Below are 19,247 nucleotides of genomic sequence, written 5' to 3' on the forward strand. Positions count from 1 at the left end.
GGCTTTTGCACTCAGGAATTACTCCCTGGCGGTGCTTGGGGGACCATATGGGATGCCGGGATCGAACCCGGGTCGGCCTCGTGCAAGGCAAATGCCCTACCCGCTGTGCTATCGCTCCGGCCCCCAAGTCATATTTCTTAATCAAGCCAGGAAAGTCAAAGAGAGTTCATTGCCATAGTTGATGGATGATCTTGATCTCTTATGATGAACTTAGTGTATAACCTTGTGGAAATAACTCAACTCCCTATAACATGCATTTTAACAAAAGTCATTTCCTATAAAAATTATTATGGTCTCTTTGTTGTTAGTCAGCCATCCTTGAAACCATTAAGAACAGCCTGTTTTATGATAGGGGATCCCTTCTCCTTTCTGATTAAACAAATTAAGAAATGAAACTTTATAATGGCAGAGTATGAATATAGATTTGACATAAAATTTATACTAACTGATATGTAAATACCCTTTTTCCATTGTCTATCTGACTACCTGTGTCAGCATTCTTATTCTTTTTAATGAGTCCTTATTAAGTGGGAAACTAATGGTCTATTGCTGATGATGTCATTTCTGGCCAAAGCTCATTAAAGGGTTTTGAGGGATTAATATTTTTCTGTGTCCCCATATTTAGCCTAGGTCAAATCGCTTAGCCTCACTGATCCTTAAATTCATCTCTGTAAAATGAAGACCAATAGTACCAGTATCATATAGTTATATCATAAAGACATAAAATAAAAGTATGTATTCTAGGTAGAGCCCTTAACACAGAATCTGTCCTATAGTACACACTAGAAAACAATTGTTATTATTAATGAAGGAAGTAGTGCTTCTTGGAAGTGAAGTGAAACAGAAATATGATGATTGCATAATGCTTAAGTAAGGAATTTATATCTTCCTTTAGTAGTCAAACTAGAATTTTTCATAGCTGACACAATAGTCAAAACTATTTTTGGAGAGTACTTTGTCAGTGTATCCGGAGAGCAATTTGTGAATCATTAATAGATTTTTGAATCACCCTTGGTGAACACCTGGTGGTGTTCAGAGATTACTCAAAATTTGATGCCTGAGTTGCTCCTGGGTGCCGGGAGACCATTCTGTCTCAGGGATCAGACTCAGAGCTCCAATATATAAAGCACACAAGGCTTGCGCTCCAGTTCCTTGAAGTCTTGCCTAAAATAATAATGTCCTTTGGTTTAATCATCTTCTAGGACTTTGTTCCAGTAAAATAATCAAAGAAGTGGACAAAGATAATGTAGACTATGTAAAATATAGCACTACTTAAAACAGGGAAACAATGTAAATATTTAACAATATGGTTAAATTAAATTATGGGGCATTCACATTTTAAATCTGGTAGAATTGAGAGGAAGTGAAACATTCAACTTTAGGACTGAAGAGAGAGTACAGTGGGCAGGGTGTTTACCTCTCATGTAGCTGACCCAAATTTGATCCCTGGCACTGCATATGGTCCCCTGAGTGATCTTTGAGTGCAGAGCCAGGAGTAATGCCTGAGCATCACTGGCTATGACTTCAAAGCCAAAACAAATAAATACCCACATTCAACTGGGATTATCTCTAAACTGTGGTATCATATGGATTTTTAAAATTATTTTACGCATTTATATATATCCCAATTTTAAAATAAAAATACATTCCTTTCACAATTGAAAAAGTTACTTTTGTTTGTTTGTTTGTTTGAGGGCCTTATGTAGTGGTGCTCAGGGGCTACTCCTGGCTCTGTGCTCAGGATTGACTCCTGGTGATGTTGAGGGACCATATATGGTGCTGGGGATTTGAACTGGGGTCAGCAGGACTCAAGGCAAATGCCTTATCCCATGTACTAACTCTCTGGCCCTACTTTTTATACCTCCAAGGACAATGCTTCCCCCCCCCCCCACCCAAAGCTTTGTGAAAGAATTTTCCTGTGGCAATGAACTACATAAAACCCCATCTTCCATCCTCTACTCCCACTACCTCGTTCACATCTCAAATTTCCTCATGAACTATTGCAACAATGTCCAAGTGGGTCTTCTTGACTTTAATGTTAGCTGTGCCAGCCTGTTCTCTGGACAAATTGATGCTAACATGAACTTTCATTTTATTTTATTTTTTTGCTTTTTGGGTCACACCCGGCGATGCACAGGGGTCACTCCTGGCTCATGCACTCAGGAATCACCCCTGGTGGTGCTCAGGGGACCATATGGGATGCTGGGATTCAAACCCGGGTCGGCCGCGTGCAAGGCAAACCCCCTACCCGCTGTGCTACCGCTCCAGACCCCTAACATGAACTTTCAGTAGTGAAAATCTGTTTCTTCCAATCCTATCCACAAATCTTCACAGATGCCCAGGCACTTTGTCATGAAGTTGTTACTCCTTGGCAGACAATCACAACCTCGTCCCCGAATATATGTCTTCTGGCTTTCTGTCCCACCGCTCTGCCTGGCATCCTGTGCTCCTGGCATAGATGGCCAGCTCTAACACACCTTTCTGCCTTTGCACATATTTGCTGTTCTGGCTGATAAGCCTGCCTGTCCAAGCTGTTTGCAACGCACTTTTCTAGCAAACCTTTCACCCATCTTCCTCTGCAAGTAGCATTAGCTACTCTTTGACTGCCCATGCCTTCCTGTCCACTTTCATTACAAGTTCTTGTAGCTATTTATTGATGTAAATGCCTCTGTCCCCACAAGATACCCCTCCTCGAAGACTATTATTTGATACTGATTTAATCAATGCCTACTGTTTGCCAGGCTCTGTGCTAGATCATTTCCCCGCTGTTTTCTTTGCTAGTACCTGACACATGCTTACTGAATGAATGACTGAATGAGTTACCCAGAACAGAGTTTCTTAAACTTTGCGAGCCAATGAATCACTTGAAGAACTCATTCATTAAAAGACAGATGCCAGGGCTCCTCCCTCACGCTACAGAACTTCCTGGGTGATGTGGGTCACCTGTATGTTTGACAAGCTTCCCAGGTGATTCTGCTGAATTCCAAAGTTGATGAGAAGTCGAATTTATCTTCAGAAAAACACTGCTTTTGTCATTCTGGGCAGATAAAAAAATCCACTCTGAAAGGAAGGGAAGCGCTGTTTACTGAGTACTTGTTAAATACCTTGTGCCTTGGACCAGAGAGAGAGAGAGAGAGAGAGAGACAGAGAGACAGAGAGACAGAGAGACAGAGACAGAGACAGAGACAGAGAGACAGAGACAGAGACAGAGAGAGAGCTCAGTGAGCTGGAGTACAGCACAGGAACTCTGGGTTTAATCCCTGATCCTGTATGATTTCTCCGTCATGGCTGCAAATGACCACATACCACAGCACTGAGCTTGGGGTAGACTCCACACTGCTAGGGAGGTTCCAAAACAGAACCAAAAAAAATCTAGATGTCTCATATGCTGTTTTCACTGAATCCTCACAAACACCTTCAGTAGGAATTCCCCCCCCCCACCTTTTTTGACTATATATGACAATGCTCTGGGATTACTTTTGGCTCTGTGCTCAGGGGTCACTGCTAGTGGTGCTCAGGGATCATATATGGTGCCTGGGATCAAACCAGGGTTAGTTGCATGCAAGGAAAATTCCTTAAGCACATACTGTCCCTCTGACCCTCAACTTCCCCGTTTCGAAAGCAATTTATATCACAAATATTAAGTCACTTGTTTAAGAGAAATTGACGGTGCTGTGATCTAACCAGGAAGCACAGACCTCTGAAGCTGTATCCAGGTCACCACCTCCCTCCCCATGGGCCTCATTTTTTGCAGTGTCCAGCACATGGATACTAAACCCTGACGAATAGTTTTACCAGGCTGGAGAAAATGGGAACAATAAAGGAAATAAAACATTTTTACACCGAACTAATAATTTACACTGAACTTTCTTCAATTTTAGGGTTAGGATATCTTTTACAAAGTAATGGGATATTGGGAGGGAGGGAGGAAAAGAGAGAAGGTGAGAGAGAGAGAGAGAGAGAGAGAGAGAGAGAGAGAGAGAGAGAGAGGAAAAGACAGAGAGAGGAAGAGACAGAGACCGACAGAGACAGAAACAGAGAGAACAGAGGGTAAAGCACTTACTTGCACACAGCCAACACTGGGTTGGTTCTCAGCACCACATATGGTCCTCTGAGCCCTGCTAGGATGCATTGTCAAGGGTGAGCTCTGAACATAGCTGGGTGTGGCCCCCATTCCCAAAACAAAACAAAAAAAAACACACAGGGGCTGGAGCGATAGCACAGCGGGTAGGGAGTTTGCCTTGCACGCGGCTGACCCGGGTTCTAATCCCAGCATCCCATATGGTCCCCTGAGCACCGCCAGGGGTAATTCCTGAGTGAAGAGCCAGGAGTAACCCCTGTGCATCGCTGGGTGTGACCCAAAAACCAAAAAAAAAAAAAAAAAACCACACAAAAAACAAAGTGATGGTGATGATAGTTGATTGTTGACCCCCGCCCCCCTTGTTTCCCCCGCCTGATTTTTTGGTGGGGAATTGAGGGTGGGGTAGTTTGGGCCAACCCTGGTACGAACAGGAGGCTGTCAGCCTATAAGTGCCATTCCCCTATGAAATCTACTTGGTCTATTTTCCCATATTTAAAATTATTTTCTTGCCAAAAAAAAAAAAAAACTAAAAGAGAGAGATAACCCTAGTTTGATGTCCAACTTCTTTATTTTGTTTGTTCTTTTGTTTTTTGTTTTTTAGCATTTTTGGGTCATACCCAGCAATGCTCAGGGGTTACTCCTGGCTCGGCACTCAGGAATTCCCACTGTGTCATCACTCCAGCCCCTTGATGTCCAACTTCTTGATATGCTGGACTAGTTCTGGAAATCTCGAAGTGTGGCAACATCTGAATGATTAATAATCCCCTTTTTTATAGCAAGAGCCTATTTCTTTGACTCTCCATACAGCACAATAAGATAAGACACTTGTTGTGGTAGTGTGTGTGTGTGTGTGTGTGTGTGTGTTAAGGAGAAGATGAGACAGATTTTCATTTCATCAAGTGAGAGAGAAAGGGGGCATGTGCTTATCCCCATCTGACTGCTGCTCTTCACCTCTTGCATGTGCCCAGGATGGAAGGCTTCTGAGCTGGAGGCAGAGTTACAGTGCCAGCTCTTATTCTTTTGCAATTTAAACCCTATTGTACTACTTGGGTACTAATGCCCTCCTCCGGATGGGTGGCAGGAAGCCAAACTGAAATAGGAAAAGAGTTTTCAGAAGCCAAGGTAACACAAATAACTCTCCTGACCCCTGCATAGGGTAACTAGGCCTCACTGACTTTGCTCTTACTTCCGCCCAGCTTGGGAGTAATCTCCAAGAAGGGCCAGCCAGACCCTGCCACACCCAACCAGGCTTCACTCTGGTCTTGGGAGATCTGAGGAGAGGAGGGCAGGCTGAAGGGAGGAAGGAAAGCTATAATCTGGAGCTGACCACTCCTGCTAGACTTTAGTTCCATGAGCACAGGGAAAGTCTGTTTGTGTCTTTGTGTCAGTGGTTAGTGAACAGCAGTTATGTGCGGGATGATTTTTTCTGAGTGAAGTAACTAGAGAAGGGGTCTGGAAAGATGGGGTCCCTGGAAGGAAGAGATAGTTAGGTCTGCTTGGTCTTTTACCCCAAAACATTCTCAGGTACTAATATTGATATGAGAATTACTCTTCAGGGCCCTGGAGCTTGAGGGGGACCTTCTAATTTTCCTTTCTTCTCAAAACTTAAAAGATCTCCTGCTGAACTCCCAGACACTTCTCTTTTCTTGTTGCTACTTCCTCATATTAATTTCCCAACATTGAGGAAGGACCAATGCTGAGAACTTAGAATCTGGATGAAGGGGGCTGTTATGGAGGTTGATGAGAACAGTTGAACTTGAATGACCCCAGCACAAGAATCTACTGAACCACTTCTACTTTACAGGGCTTGAAACTCTTGAAGTATGGACATTGATTTACAATTTTTAGGTCTGTTTTTGTGCCATACCCAGCATTGCTCAGGGCCTATTCCTATCTCTGTGCTCATGGATTACTCCTGGCAGTGCTTAAGGGATCTTATGTGGTGCCTGAGATTCAAACCAGGGTTGTTTGCCTGCAAGGCAAATGCCTTACCCCCAGTATTATCTCCCAGGCTACAGAGCTGGGATATTTGAGGTTATCAAATCCCACACACTTTGTCATGTGATCTAGAAGAATGCGATCAAACCCCGAAGACCATAGCTTATCTGTGTAAGTTCATTCCTTGGGTGTGTCTGTCTCTTTCCTTATAAGCACGCTTAAACGTGAATGTGCCTGATCCAATTCAGTACATCTGTTTGTTTTTTTCTCTTCTTGGTTTTGGGACCACACCAAAACCCTATGCTTAGGGTTTACTCTTGGCTCAAGGATGACTCCTGGGAATGCCCAGGGGACCATATGTGGTACAAGGATTAAACCTCATGTTTGTATGCCTATCCTGTTGTATTATCTGACATTGTCCTTTTTGTTTTTCTGGTGAGGGGGGTTTGGGAGGGGCTCACCCATAATGAAGTTCTTTTTTTTTCCTTCTTTCCTTCCTTCCTTCCTTCCTTCCTTCCTTCCTTCCTTCCTTCCTTCCTTCCTTCCTTCCTTCCTTCCTTCTTTCCTTCCTTCCTTCCTTCCTTCCTTCCTTTTCCTTCCTTCCTTCCTTCCTTCCTTCCTTCCTTCCTTCCTTCCTTCCTTCCTTCCTTCCTTCCTTCCTTCCTTTCTTTCTTTCTTTCTTTCTTTCTTTCTTTCTTTCTTTCTTTCTTTCTTTCTTTCTTTCTTTCTTTCTTTCTTTCAAATCTTTCCGGCTTCTCTCCTCAGGGGGCTATTTAAGTTTCTCTGCTCAGGAGTGACTGGGACAGTGCTCCGCTGACCGTATCAGTGCCAGGGATTCAACTGGGCTCAGCAGAAAGCAAGGCAAGCAGCTTAACATCTCTCCAACCTTTACACTTGCAGATTTCACTAAAGTTTCCTAAATTTTTCCAGGTACAATGAATGATTCTGATACATTTATGAGGTCACCTGACACATATTTTATACCTCAATTGTGTCAACTTCCACGTTGCATAATGATTGTTTACTTGCTTGCTTTAATCTGCTCTCTGAGGACAAAGCCTGTATCTTTTGGTGCAAATGCGTGTGTGGTGTCAGGGTCTGAACTTAGCCTCACACATGCAAGGCAAACAGCTTGTATCTTTTTTTTTTAATTTTTATTTAATCACAATGTGGAAAGTTACAAAGTTTTCAGGTTTGTGTCTCAGTTATACAATATTCAAACACCATCCCTTCACCAGTGCCCATATTCCACCACCAAAATCCCCAGTATACCCACCGTGTCCCAGTCCCGCAAGCCGGAGCCATGTTAGTTGCTGCTCAGTGTCGCCAGGGCTCCATCTGGAGAAGGTGTTGTGGCTGCACCTCCTCCGTCCAGATCCCCGGTGTTGTTGGCCCGGTTTTGGGTCCGGAGCATGTCTCCGGCCGCATTGCTCACCAGAATGCCTGGCCTCTTCTCTGTTGAATGTGGCAAGATGGCGCCGACGGTGGGTCGAGGGTGTGACTTCCGGCGGCCGGGACCACTTGGAGGTTGGGCTGGCGCCAAAACAGCTTGTATCTTACTAAATTTCTTAACTTCCAGTATCTAACAGTAAATGTTTATTAGCTGAAAAAGTGAATAAATGAATAGGCTCGGGCTGGAGCGATAGCACAGCGGGTAGGGCGTTTGCCTTGCACTCGGCTGACCCGGGTTTGATCCCCAGCATCCCATATGGTCCCCTGAGCACCGCCAGGAGTAATTCCTGAGTGCAAAGCCAGGAGTAACCCCTATGCATCACCGGGTGGACCCAAAAAGCAAAAAAAAAAAAAAAAAAGAATAGGCTCATTTAGTTTTTTCCTATTCAATTTTATCTTCTTATTTGCGGTGGGTGAAGACTGGGTCACACCCATTGGTCTCAGAGGCTATTCCTGTTCCTGGCTTTGCACCCAGGAGTGACACAGGTCATACTTGGGGGACAATATGTGGTGTCGGCGAACAAACTAGGCTTACAGCCAAGGCAGCTACATGCAAGGCAATTGCTTTACCTTTTGTATCTCTCTGGCTCTGACTCCAGATTTTATTTTTTCAACTAGGGGAAACAAGCAAGTGAAGAAAAAATCACCAAGAAGTGTGAAAAGGCCCATGCTAACAGACCGTTTTGGGTACTGACAGGAAGTACGGTTTTAATTTTCAGTCATTCCATCCTACTATCCACCTCCTGCAATATGTAATTCAAAATCATAGAAACGGTAAAGAGCAAAATAAAATTTTACTTCTGAAACAGATACGTTTTTTCTTTTCTTTTTGCTTGTTGGGTCACGCCCGATGATGCTCAGGGGTTACTCCTGGTTCTGCACTCAGAAATTACTCCTGGCGGTGCTTGGGGGACCCTATGGGGTGCCGGGAATTGAACTCAGCCGCTTGCAAGGCAAATGCCCTACCCACTGCACTATCGCTCCAGCCCCCAGAAACAGATATGTCTTACCCATACAAAAAAAATTAGGGATATTTTTTCAAGGGCCTTGCCTTTGCTTTGATGTCTGTGTCAGCCAGGGTGCTGGCACACTCAAGAATTTACCTGAAGGGAATGTAGTGACTGTTGGTATGGTTAAGGAAACCAGATAGGGGTGAAGAGACACCAAAAGGCTGACAACAGTGGGAAGCTGTTTCCACCTCCCATGTTTCCCAGCATGGGAGCCTGGAACCATGGCCATGGAGGATTGCAGTCACATTGTGGTGTCTGGGCGGGGCCCAGCCAGCTGGAGGTGGGTGAGGGCAACCTTACTCAGAATGGCCTCCGAGACTCAGATCTATCTCTGACTTTTATTAGCTGAACAAAGTCAGAAGCTAAGTGCATGAGTCCCAATGATGCAGCTTATAAAGGTCAGCCTCTTGGAGAGAAGGAGGTGGGGAGGACTCAGAATAATCACCATGGAGGGAAGCAGCTTCCGTTTCCCTGGAGACCTGAACGTCGAATTAGTTGGCCTATTGGATAATCAAGCACTGACTCAAACCCTGTGGGTGACCATTCTGATTTAGTGAGTATAAAGGGTATAACCAGCAGTGCTCAGGGCATACTCCTGGCTCTGGGCTTAGGGATCAGTCCTAGTGGTGCTCACGGGACCATATTCAATACCAGGGATGGAACTGGGATAGGCAAGGCAGTGCCTTAGCCTCTGTACTATCTCTCTGGCCCTGGAGATAGCAAATCTCCAGTCTTATATATTGCATATTTTGGTATTTGTGATTCCACAATTATTAAAATCTGTGAGACTAATTTTAAGTCTGGGGTTGGATAGACAAGGGTGTCTATGTGCCTTTTAAAATTTGTGGGTTTTCTTTTTTCTGATAATTGGTGATGCTAAGGGATTACTCCTGGAGTCATTCCTAGCAGTGCTGGGGGAATATGGAGCCAGGAACTGGATTGGGTGTCTAGCATGCATGACATGATCTAGCCCTTTAAGCTATCTCCCTGATCCCAGAGCATCTTCTGGTGGTGCTTGGGGGACCATGTGGGATGCCAGGGATCAAACCTGAGTAGGCCTCGTGTAAGGCAAGCATTTTGCTGGCTGTCCTATCTCCCCAGCTCCATGGCGTCTATGTTTTAAAAAAGCTTTCCAAGTAATTTTATGGACCCCACTTGCTGAAAACCACTTTTAGAGACCTACCTTCTTTCTCCTTCTTCCCCCACCTTTCTTTTCCTGTGTTGGGGAGCAAACCCAGCTGTCACTAATCCACATTCTTGGGGCACCTCATTCATTTTCATCACTTGCATCACTTGTCACCCCGTTGCTCATCGATTTGCTCAAGTGGGTGCCAGTAACATCTCCATTCATCCCTGTGGCGTGCTAGTGTAGCCCATTGGCATCTGCTCCCTTCAGGAACACCAAGAGCCCTGAAACCCTTGGTTCAGGGTCTTAACGGAAAAAGTCTGACAGTAACAGTAACAGTAACTGTAACAGTAACAGTCACAGTAACAGTAACAATTCATTTTCATATACAGGGACACTAAGGTCTAGAGAAATTAAAAGTACCTGATTTACTCACCCTGTTTGAGAACTCACCCTAGGTGAGATTAGAGGATTTGGCTGGAAAACTGCCAAGTCAGTACATAACCGGTGATTTCCATTTTACTGATGAGAAAAATGAGCGCCCTACCTGCTGTACTATCCAGTCCTTCTCATAGTATTTTTTAAGTCTCCAGAGATGGATTTATGTTTTCAGTTATATAACTACAAAGTCACATGTAAATGATACTAAGTATCTTTCATCTAACTCTCAGCATTCTTTCTAGCGAGGCAGTTTGTAGGGGTGAGTGTAATAATATAGGACAAAGGCCTGGGTATAGCATTTATAGTCTCCCATTCTGATTACTGTATTTTAATGCACAATCATTGTGGCTTTTGGGTCACAGATGGCACTGATCCCAGCTTGGTGCATGGGGTGTCGGTGTGGTGCTAGGGATCAAACTGAGGCCTCCTCTATGCAAACAATGTACCACAGTTATCTCTCTCAGAGAGATAAGAACTGTCTCTCTGGCCTTGTGAAAGCTTTTTTCTTTTTCTTTTTAAGTGCTGATCCCCAGCAAAATTCCCAGGTATGGTGTGTGTGTGTGTGTGTGTGTGTGTGTGTGTGTGTGTGTGTGTGTGTATGTGTTTGGGTTACACTTGGCAGTGCTCAGGACTTACTCTGTTCCCAGTGATCTCTCCTGTGAGGATCAGGGGACTGTGTAGGATGTTGGAGATCGAGCTTGGGCTGGCTATGTGCAAGACAAGCGCCCTACCGGCTGTACTATCTCTCCAGTCCTTCCCATAGTATTTTTTAAAAACTTTTAAATTGAATCACTGTGAGATAAACCATTACAAAAATTTTCATGATTGGATTTCAGTCATACAGTATTCCAATGCATAGTATTTTTAAAGGACACGGAGCAAATGCTCTTAGAAGTTATGTGGCATCATAAAACTTCTAGGGCAGTCAAAGAAATCCTGGGGGGAAAGATGGGAACCATTGCCTTCTTAGACTTTTAAATATACCCTAAAGCTGTCATAACCAAAACTGTAGGGTACCGTCACAAAGACAGACTTTGGGGTCAAATTGAGAGCCCAAAGGTATGGACAGCTAATTTATGACAAATGGGTTAAGAACATGAAATGGAGCAAGGAGAGCTTTTTCACAAAATGTTGCTGGGGAAACTGGACAGCTACATACAAAAAAATTGCAACTAGATTCCTATATCAGTAATTTTGAATTACTGCATAAAAGTTAATTCAAAATGAAATAAAAATCTTGATATAATTCTGTAGAACACACTGAGGGAAACATAGGCAGGACTCTCTAAAGAAGGAGTCTTTAATGATATGCTCTCTTTGACAAAGAAAGCAAGAGCAGAAATAAATCAAGCTATGCCAAGCCAAAAAGCTTTTGTACTGTGAGAGAAATGAAACCTACAAAGAAACCCTTTTGATTGGGAGACAATATTCATACATCATACATTATGTATGAGCACACTTTCTTCCAAATGTATCTATGTACTTTTAGTTTGTATAATAGCACTAACTTCACTTAGATGGTATGTTTTGTAGCTATCTACCCTCTATAAGAGTATATCTTATGCCAATTTGTTATTTGTGATGAGTTCTTTGTGTATTATAGCACTCCCAGAATTGTAAGAAGTATATGTCTGAAGGCAATTTGATACCTGTCATGGCTCTATGGGCCACATATGTACCTGTTCTTACATCATACAAGGGCTAACATCCAAGATAAAGAAAGCAATCTCAAAACTTAACAACAACCAAGAACAAAACAAGCGGCCCCATTAAGTAATGGGAAGAGTGTTGGAGAGAGGGTACTGGAGGCAAGGTATTTGTTTGGTGTATGGCTGCATCAGACACAATCCTGGTTTAGGGTCTGGCATCACATATGGTTCCCTGAATATTGCCAGGGGTCACTCCTGAGCACAGAGACAGGAATACACCTAAAGCACTGCTGGATGTGGTACTAAAACCAAAAGGGAAAAAAATGTCTAGAAATAATTAGGTGCTGGTGGGGATGTAGTGAAAATAAACTCTCATTCACTGATGATGAGACTGTTCATCCCTGTTGAAAAACAGTTCATCCCTGTTGGAAAAACAGTTGGGAAAAAAATTAACTTGCATATGCCGGAGAGATAGAACAGTGGATAGAGCATTTGCCTTGCACACAGCTGACCCAAGTTCAACCCCAGGATTCCATATATTCCCATGATCACTGCCAGTGTGTAGAGCCAGGAATAACATCTGATCTGAGCATTGCCAAGTGTATCCCCTGCCCACTTTTTAAACAGATCTTTCTTATGACCCTGAGATTCCACGCCTGGTCATCTATTCCCCTCAAACACAAAAAAGTATTAACTCAAAATGACACCAACACACATATGTTCATGGCAGAAGTATTTATAATAGCCAATGTCTGAAAACAACCCTAGGGCTCAATAATAGATGAGTTAATATTAAAATTGCAGTACAGGGGCTAGGGAGATAGTAGAGGGGATAAGTGCTTGCCTTGCATATTCTGACTCCTACTACACTTGGATGGGTTGGGGAGGAAACTTAGAGATTATCCACTCATTTTAATATAGAAGGAAATCAAAGTCAGAGGATGTGATTCATCCAATGGCATGGTTATGGCAAAACTAGGACTAGATCCCAGCCCATATATTTACTTACTTGCCTATCAAAGTATTTCCCATGATGTTGAGCACACTTGCTTCCAAATGTACCTGTTACCTATGTACTTTTAGTTTGTATAGTAGCACTAAATTCACTTAGACAGTATGCTTTGTAGCTATCTACACTATTTTGGGTCCCTCTATAAGAGCATAATATTATGCCAGTTTGTTATTTGTGGTGAGTTCTGTGTGTGTTATACCACTCCCAGAATTGTAAGAAGTATGTGTCTGAGGGCAGTTTGATATTTGTTATGGCTTTATGGGCCACATTTGTACCTGTTTTCTTTTTCTTTTTTACCATTTATTTGTTTTTTGGTTTTGTGCCACATTTGGCTCACAGGCTTACTCTTGGGTCTGGTGGTGCCCGGGGAACATCTGAGAGATGGGGGATCAGAGTCCATCTCCAGCATGCAAGGCTCATAGCACTATTTCCTTAGCCCCGATTTTTTGCTACAGTGTCAACCTGCGAATATTGAAGTTTTTCTTCGTGTATTTGTCTTTTGGGCTACACCCAGAAGTGCTCAAGGATTATTACTCTTGGCTCTGTATTCAGGGATCACTCCTGGTGGGCTTGGGAAAAGGAGGTAGGGGGAGCATATGGGGTGCCAAGGATAGAAGCCAGATTCACCACGTGTAAGGAAAGCATCCTGACTACTGTATGTTCTCTGTTCTAGGCTCTCACCGCTACAGTCATTGGTGTGTGTGTGTGTGTGTGTGTGTGTGTTGTGTGTGTGTGTGTGTGTGTTTAATCTATGGATTCATTTGGTACCTAAGGGCAATAGTGATTCTGCAAGTGTTTGTGTCTGTTAGGATGATGGGCTCATGGAATATCTGTACCTCATAGTTATGTCTCTTTACGTGTTGTAAATTGTGCACTCTACTATCCGGTGTCCATTTGGATGTGTTTGGACACAGAGAAAGTTGTAGGTCCAGTACCGGTGACATCTGGTCTGAGGATGAGGGGAATCCGCCTTTGCCTTCTGTTCCTGGGCTGTGAGAAAATGTTGAGTAGCCGTGTGTACACGATAGGAATGTACTTGTTTCTCAGCCAAGCCGGATCCTCACCCAGGGACAGGGGTCACGGTCACGTTCTGGGATGCCCCGGCTCAACGTCCCGAAGTAGGGGGGGGGGGAACGTGGCCTCAAGGCCCCGCCCCTGCCGAGGCCCCGCCCCGGGGTGAAGCCGCTGGGCTCCCCGCCGCCGCCGGAGGGGCCTGGTGGGCGTGTCCGCCCCGGCCCCGCCCCCTCCTCCTCGGATGCGGCCCGCCCATTGGCCGAGCCCCCGGTGACGTCTCGGGGCTCGCAGCTAGAACCCCGAGAGCCGGGCGGCGCGCGGGAGGGATCGCCTGTCAGGCCGAGCTCGCTTTGTTCCGCCGTCTCCGGCGCCCCTGGCCCCCGCGCGCGTCCTGGCCGCTGCAGCCCGCGGCGGGGGTGCTGGCCGCCGCCGCCGCCGCCATGGTGTCCCCGGTCACTGTGGTGAGTGCGCGCGCGAGCCAACCACTGTCCGGCGCGGGCGGACCCCACCGGCCTGGACAACACTGGGTCCGGGCAGGCCAAGCCGCCGCGGGGCGCGAGGAAGGGCCCCGGGGGGCCGGGGCGGAGGTGGGCACTGTCCAGGCGGAGCCGGGGGGAGCCCCTGCTTCCCGGGAGCCGCTGGACTGGACTCCTCCTCCTCGTCCTCCTCCTCCTCCTCGTCCTCGTCCTCGTCCTCCTCTCCGCCGCGCCCCCCGCCCGCCCGCCGAGGGAGGAAAACAGTGGACACGTGACTCGGAAGCGTGACTTTGTTGATCTCTGTCTGGCGCTGCTCGGCGGGGTCGCGGCCAGCCCGGGGGTCCGCGGAGCTGGCCACGCTGGGGAGAGGGATCTCCTAGGACCGAATTCGCTTGCTCCTGAACCAGTCTGGGCGACGGCGGGAGGTGGTGGTGGTGGTGGTGGTGGTGGGGTGTGTTTGTGTGTATGTGTGTGTGTGTGTGTTGGGGGCGGGGGTAACTGAGTTAAGGAGCAGTGTGTGTGTGTGTGTGTGTGTGTGTGTGTGTGTGTGTGGAGGGGGTCCGGTGCTGGAGGAAGAGGGGCTGGCTCTACCCCCACCCTGGTCTCTTGGACATCTTTTTCCGTTTTGGACTTTTCTCAACTCTTGACCACCGTCTTTCCCCCGCCCGCCCTTCTTCCAGTGCTGGATTCTCTGCCCACGGTCCAGAGTCTCCCCCACTTAACGAACGCTCTCGGTTTTTCTCTCTAGGAAAGGGCGAGGGGCTATGGGGCGAAGTTTGCCTCCAGGGGCTGACAGGTGGGGCGGAGATCTTCAGGACGATGGATCTGTGCCTCTCGGCCAGTGCCCTCCGCTGCCCTTGCCGCTCCCTCTGACCCCTGGGGCTGGGCATCTTCTTTATTTTCTCTCACCCGGGGGCAGTGCCAGAGTAGGCTTGGACCCAGAATCCACCCCGTATGCCTCTCCCCTGTCCCTTACTCCCAGTCTGATCTGTTTCCAGGTAATAATTGGTCTGGGAGATGGCGCTCTCTCCCGAGATTTAGGTTGGACAGTTCACCCCAGTCTGAGGCTCTTTGATCTGAGTGTGGGTTTACAAGGTACCTCCACATCACCCTCAGAGACCCTGGGCCAGAAGGTCAAGGCCAGGATCCGCAGGGAATTACAAAGGCAGGATGTTGGCTTAGGACAGCAGCCCCCTCCCCGAGCTTGGCACGTGCCTGCAGTGTTCTGGGACACACACCCTCTTTCTTTAGCTGCCCTTCCTCCCCCTAATCCGCCTGAGACCAAGTCAGCTGCTCCAGCTTCCCTTTTCTCTGTTCCCCTTCTCCAGGCTGGCTGCAGAACAGAAGTTGGAAAGAGTCCCTTCCCCCCTCCCTGCCTCTTTCAGATGTGCCTTGAGTTACTCATTCTCTGAGGAAGGCAGTTGACCAACGCCTGTCCAGTCCTCCCGTCCACTCCACTCTCCAGCCCTGAAATCTGTGGGACTTTCAGGGCTAGTTTTCTCACTCCAGCTCGTGACCCCTTATCTCCTTGCCTTGCCTTTGACACGCGCCCCGCCCGCCCCTCCCCCCATCACCCCATGCTTTAGAGTGGAGGCCACATTAAATGATTGAGAATGATTGAGGGTTGAGGCGTTGGCAGTGCTCAGCCACGCTTGTTTGTGGCACTCACCTGGCGTTGCCAGGGTGGTAATCTTGTGTCCAGACCCCATTGATGAGTTTCCCAGTTCTGCTGTCACGGAGTCACTGTGGTTTCCAGCAAGCTGGGGTGATGCTGGCAGTGAAGGACTAAGTACACTTGTCTCGGTGGCAAGGCGGGAGAAGCTGGGGACCGGAATGAAGAAGCACTGGGCTGCCCGAGGGGACACTAACCCCAGTTCCCTTCTCTGTCTAGGAGTGTTCATTAGGTCATGCCTCGGGGCTAGGAGCTGCAGAACTGGCGACACCCTGGTCCTGTCAAGTCTTTTATGCCTGGGGATGATGGCAGGGCTTGTCTGCACAGATGCCAGCTGGGGCAGGCCGGCTTCTCTGTTGTCAGTCTCTGCCTGGGGAAAGGGGCCTCTGTCTGGGGTGGAGGTGTGCCCTGCGGACGCCGGTGCTGCCATGCTGAGTGCTGTTCTTGTTCTGTATCCTCCAGGTGAAGAGTGAGGGACCCAAGCTAGTGCCCTTCCTCAAGGCCACCTGCGTGTATTTTGTGCTCTGGCTGCCCTCATCCAGCCCGTCGTGGGTCAGCGCCCTCATCAAGTGCCTGCCCATCTTCTGCCTCTGGCTCTTCCTTCTGGCCCATGGCCTAGGATTTCTGCTGACCCACCCCAGTGCCACCCGCATCCTCGTGGGGCTTGTCTTCTCTGCCGTGGGCGATGCTTTCCTCATCTGGCAGGACCAGGGCTACTTTGTGCACGGTTAGTGGCTGTAGTAGCTACCTGGGAAGGTTCCTGGGCATGGGGGGAGGGGATGGGGGCGGGTGCATGGATTTGGGAAAACTCGTGTGTGTGTGTGTGTGTGTGTGTGTGTGTGTGTGTGTGTGACAGCTTCCCTCTGATTGTGAGCTTTGATTTTTTTTCTACCAAAAAAAAATTTTTTTTTTGAGGGGTGGACTTGCAAGCAGTGCTCAGGAGGCCCTGGGGCCTGACAGGATTCTCAGCCAAGCAGGCCACTGGCTCAGTGCCTGAGGGTGCAATGCTGCTCGGGCCCTATGATGCGGGGATGCCTGAGCCACCCCACCCCAGCAGTGGTGGGGACCTCTTGGCTGTACCTGCTGATGATTGGGGGACCGTGTGGTGCCAGCACGTGGCAGGTGTCTGGGCCTTGGGAGATAGCACAGAAAACTTTTGAACCAGAGTATGCTGAATCTGTGGGTTTCTGAGGCCAAAGTCTGTGGGACCCCTGTTGGAGGTTGACCTCGAGTTATTTCCTGCAGTTACTGAGGGGAATCCATGAGGGGGTGTGTCTTCACCTCCATGGGATTCTTCCCACTCCTGCACTCCCCAAAGAGAACCTCTGAGTGCTCCCAAACACTCAAATCCCCACCCCACCCCCGCCCCGAATCTGCCTTCAGCCATCCCTTCATCTTCTCTCATCCCAGGTCTGCTGATGTTTGCTGTGACCCATGTGTTCTACGCCTCAGCCTTTGGCATGCGGCCCTTGGCCCTTCGGACAGGGCTGGTGATGGCCGTACTGTCGTGCCTGTGCTATGGTATCCTCTACCCAGGCCTCTCAGGTGCCTTCACCTACCTGGTGGGGATCTACGTGGTCATTATCAGCTTCATGGGCTGGCGGGCTGTGGCGGGGCTGAGGCTGGTCGGAGCAGCCTGGCGCTGGACTGAGCTGGCGGCAGGCACTGGGGCGCTGCTCTTCATCATCTCGGACCTGACCATCGCCCTCAACAAGTTCTGCTTCCCTGTCCCCTACTCGCGGGCACTCATCATGTCCACTTACTACGCCGCCCAGATGCTCATCGCCCTGTCAGCTGTTGAGAACCGGGAGCCGGTCGACGACTGCAGACTGAGCAAGGCCGACTGAGGGGCCAGAGCATGGTCCTTCCTCTCAGCAGCCAGGGCGGAGGCCCAGAACCGTGGACCCTGCAGGACCCGGATCAGGATGGTTGTAGTATTATCCTGGAGCAGCAGGTACTGCCTGGGACATGGACACGACTGAGGGGGTCAGCAGTGGGACAAGGCGCTCGCCAGCGACTCTAGCTCAGGCCATGAGCTAGAGCTGAGAGCTCGAATGAGCTAGACCAAGGCTCCTTGCGGGAGCCGGCAGTAGACGTTTCCCTGCCTCAGCCCCACTGGGACTGTCCCTAGACCCTCGAGGGGTGATGGTGCTTAGCTTTGTAACTCTCCTGCTCCCTGAATTCTACCAGATAGAAGAGTTTGACTTACCTACTCCCACTTATTCTGACCTGTGCAGTGTTGAGGGAAGACAGGAGAAGTCGATATTGAGATGTCCCAGGGCTGGAAGCCCTTTCATGCGCCCGTAGTTGGGAAGGTCGAGAAGCGGGGCTTTTCCCTTTCCATCATCAATCCTTGTTACTTGAACAATCTCGATTTTGAAGTGTTGGGTGGGAAGGTATCTGTCCAGGGAGTTGATTTTGTTTTTTGTTTTTTTTTTTGTTTTTAATTTGTTTGGTTTGGGTGCCACACCTGGCGATACTCAAGGGTAACTCCTGGCTCTGCACTCAGAAATCATTCCTGGCAGTGCTCGGGAGACCATTTGGGGTGCCAGGGATCAAATCCCGGTTGGCTGCTTGCAAGGCAAGTGCCCCACTCGCTGTACTATCTCTCCAACCCCAAGGGGAGGGCATTTCTTTGACCTGAGAGCTTGGGGTATCCAGGATTCAACTTGGTCCCATCTCAAAGGCCAGAGCTCAGGCCCCATACCACCATCCTTAGACCCTGTCGCCCAGGGCTAGGGCGAACTATGCCAAAGGAAGGGGCCACCTATGTGTGTGTCTGATTGTGAGTCTGTGCGTGTATAGTCTGCCTCAGTTTATCTTTGTGTGTTTGCCATAAGTATCTGTTCTGATGTCTGTTGAGGTCTTATGGGGAGAGGGCTCGGGGAGCTGCTGAATGGGGTGCTGAGCCTGGCTCAGCTCGCTGGGACCCACCCTGCCCCCACACTCAGTGCTTTCCTTCCTGCCACCTCCTGCGCTGGGAGCGAGGGGGGGGCGGCAACGACACTCCAGGGTCATAAGACCCAAGGCACTTTCAATGCAAGGGGAACAAGGAGGGGACAACTCCATCCTCTACTGTTTTCGAGAAGAAAGAAATAAAAACCCAAGGGCCATTGGCTGCCCTACTTGTCTGCCTGTGTAGCACGTGCCTGTCCGGGAGAGGAAGGATGGGGGCCTGGTGCCAGGGGCTCTGGATGTCCTCACAGTCTGGGTCACAGTCCTGGCCAGGGCAGCTTGGCGCCAGGCTGGCTCCCTGGCTCTGGTGCTGGTTGGTCACGTGGGTGGGCAAGTCAGGGGAGATGATGGGAGGGTGATGTGCAGGTTTGTCCTCGACACGGTCCCTGTGCACAGGAGCCTGGTGGCATTGTCGTCGTGT

The 19,247-nt window shown here is 48.2% G+C and overlaps 1 protein-coding gene across 1 annotated transcript; it reads left to right on the top strand.

Moving 5' to 3' along the window:
- Positions 1 to 14,027: 14,027 nt before the first annotated feature.
- Positions 14,028 to 19,002, top strand: TMEM86A (transmembrane protein 86A). The gene is made up of 3 exons (XM_055141868.1): positions 14,028 to 14,184; positions 16,334 to 16,598; positions 17,282 to 19,002. The coding sequence occupies exons 1-3, from the start codon at positions 14,164 to 14,166 to the stop codon at positions 17,716 to 17,718; spliced, it is 723 nt and encodes a 240-aa protein (XP_054997843.1). The 5' UTR covers positions 14,028 to 14,163; the 3' UTR covers positions 17,719 to 19,002.
- Positions 19,003 to 19,247: the final 245 nt, after the last annotated feature.

The sequence above is a fragment of the Sorex araneus genome, chromosome 6 (assembly GCF_027595985.1).
Source record: "Sorex araneus isolate mSorAra2 chromosome 6, mSorAra2.pri, whole genome shotgun sequence".
Taxonomy (NCBI): Eukaryota; Metazoa; Chordata; class Mammalia; order Eulipotyphla; family Soricidae; genus Sorex; species Sorex araneus.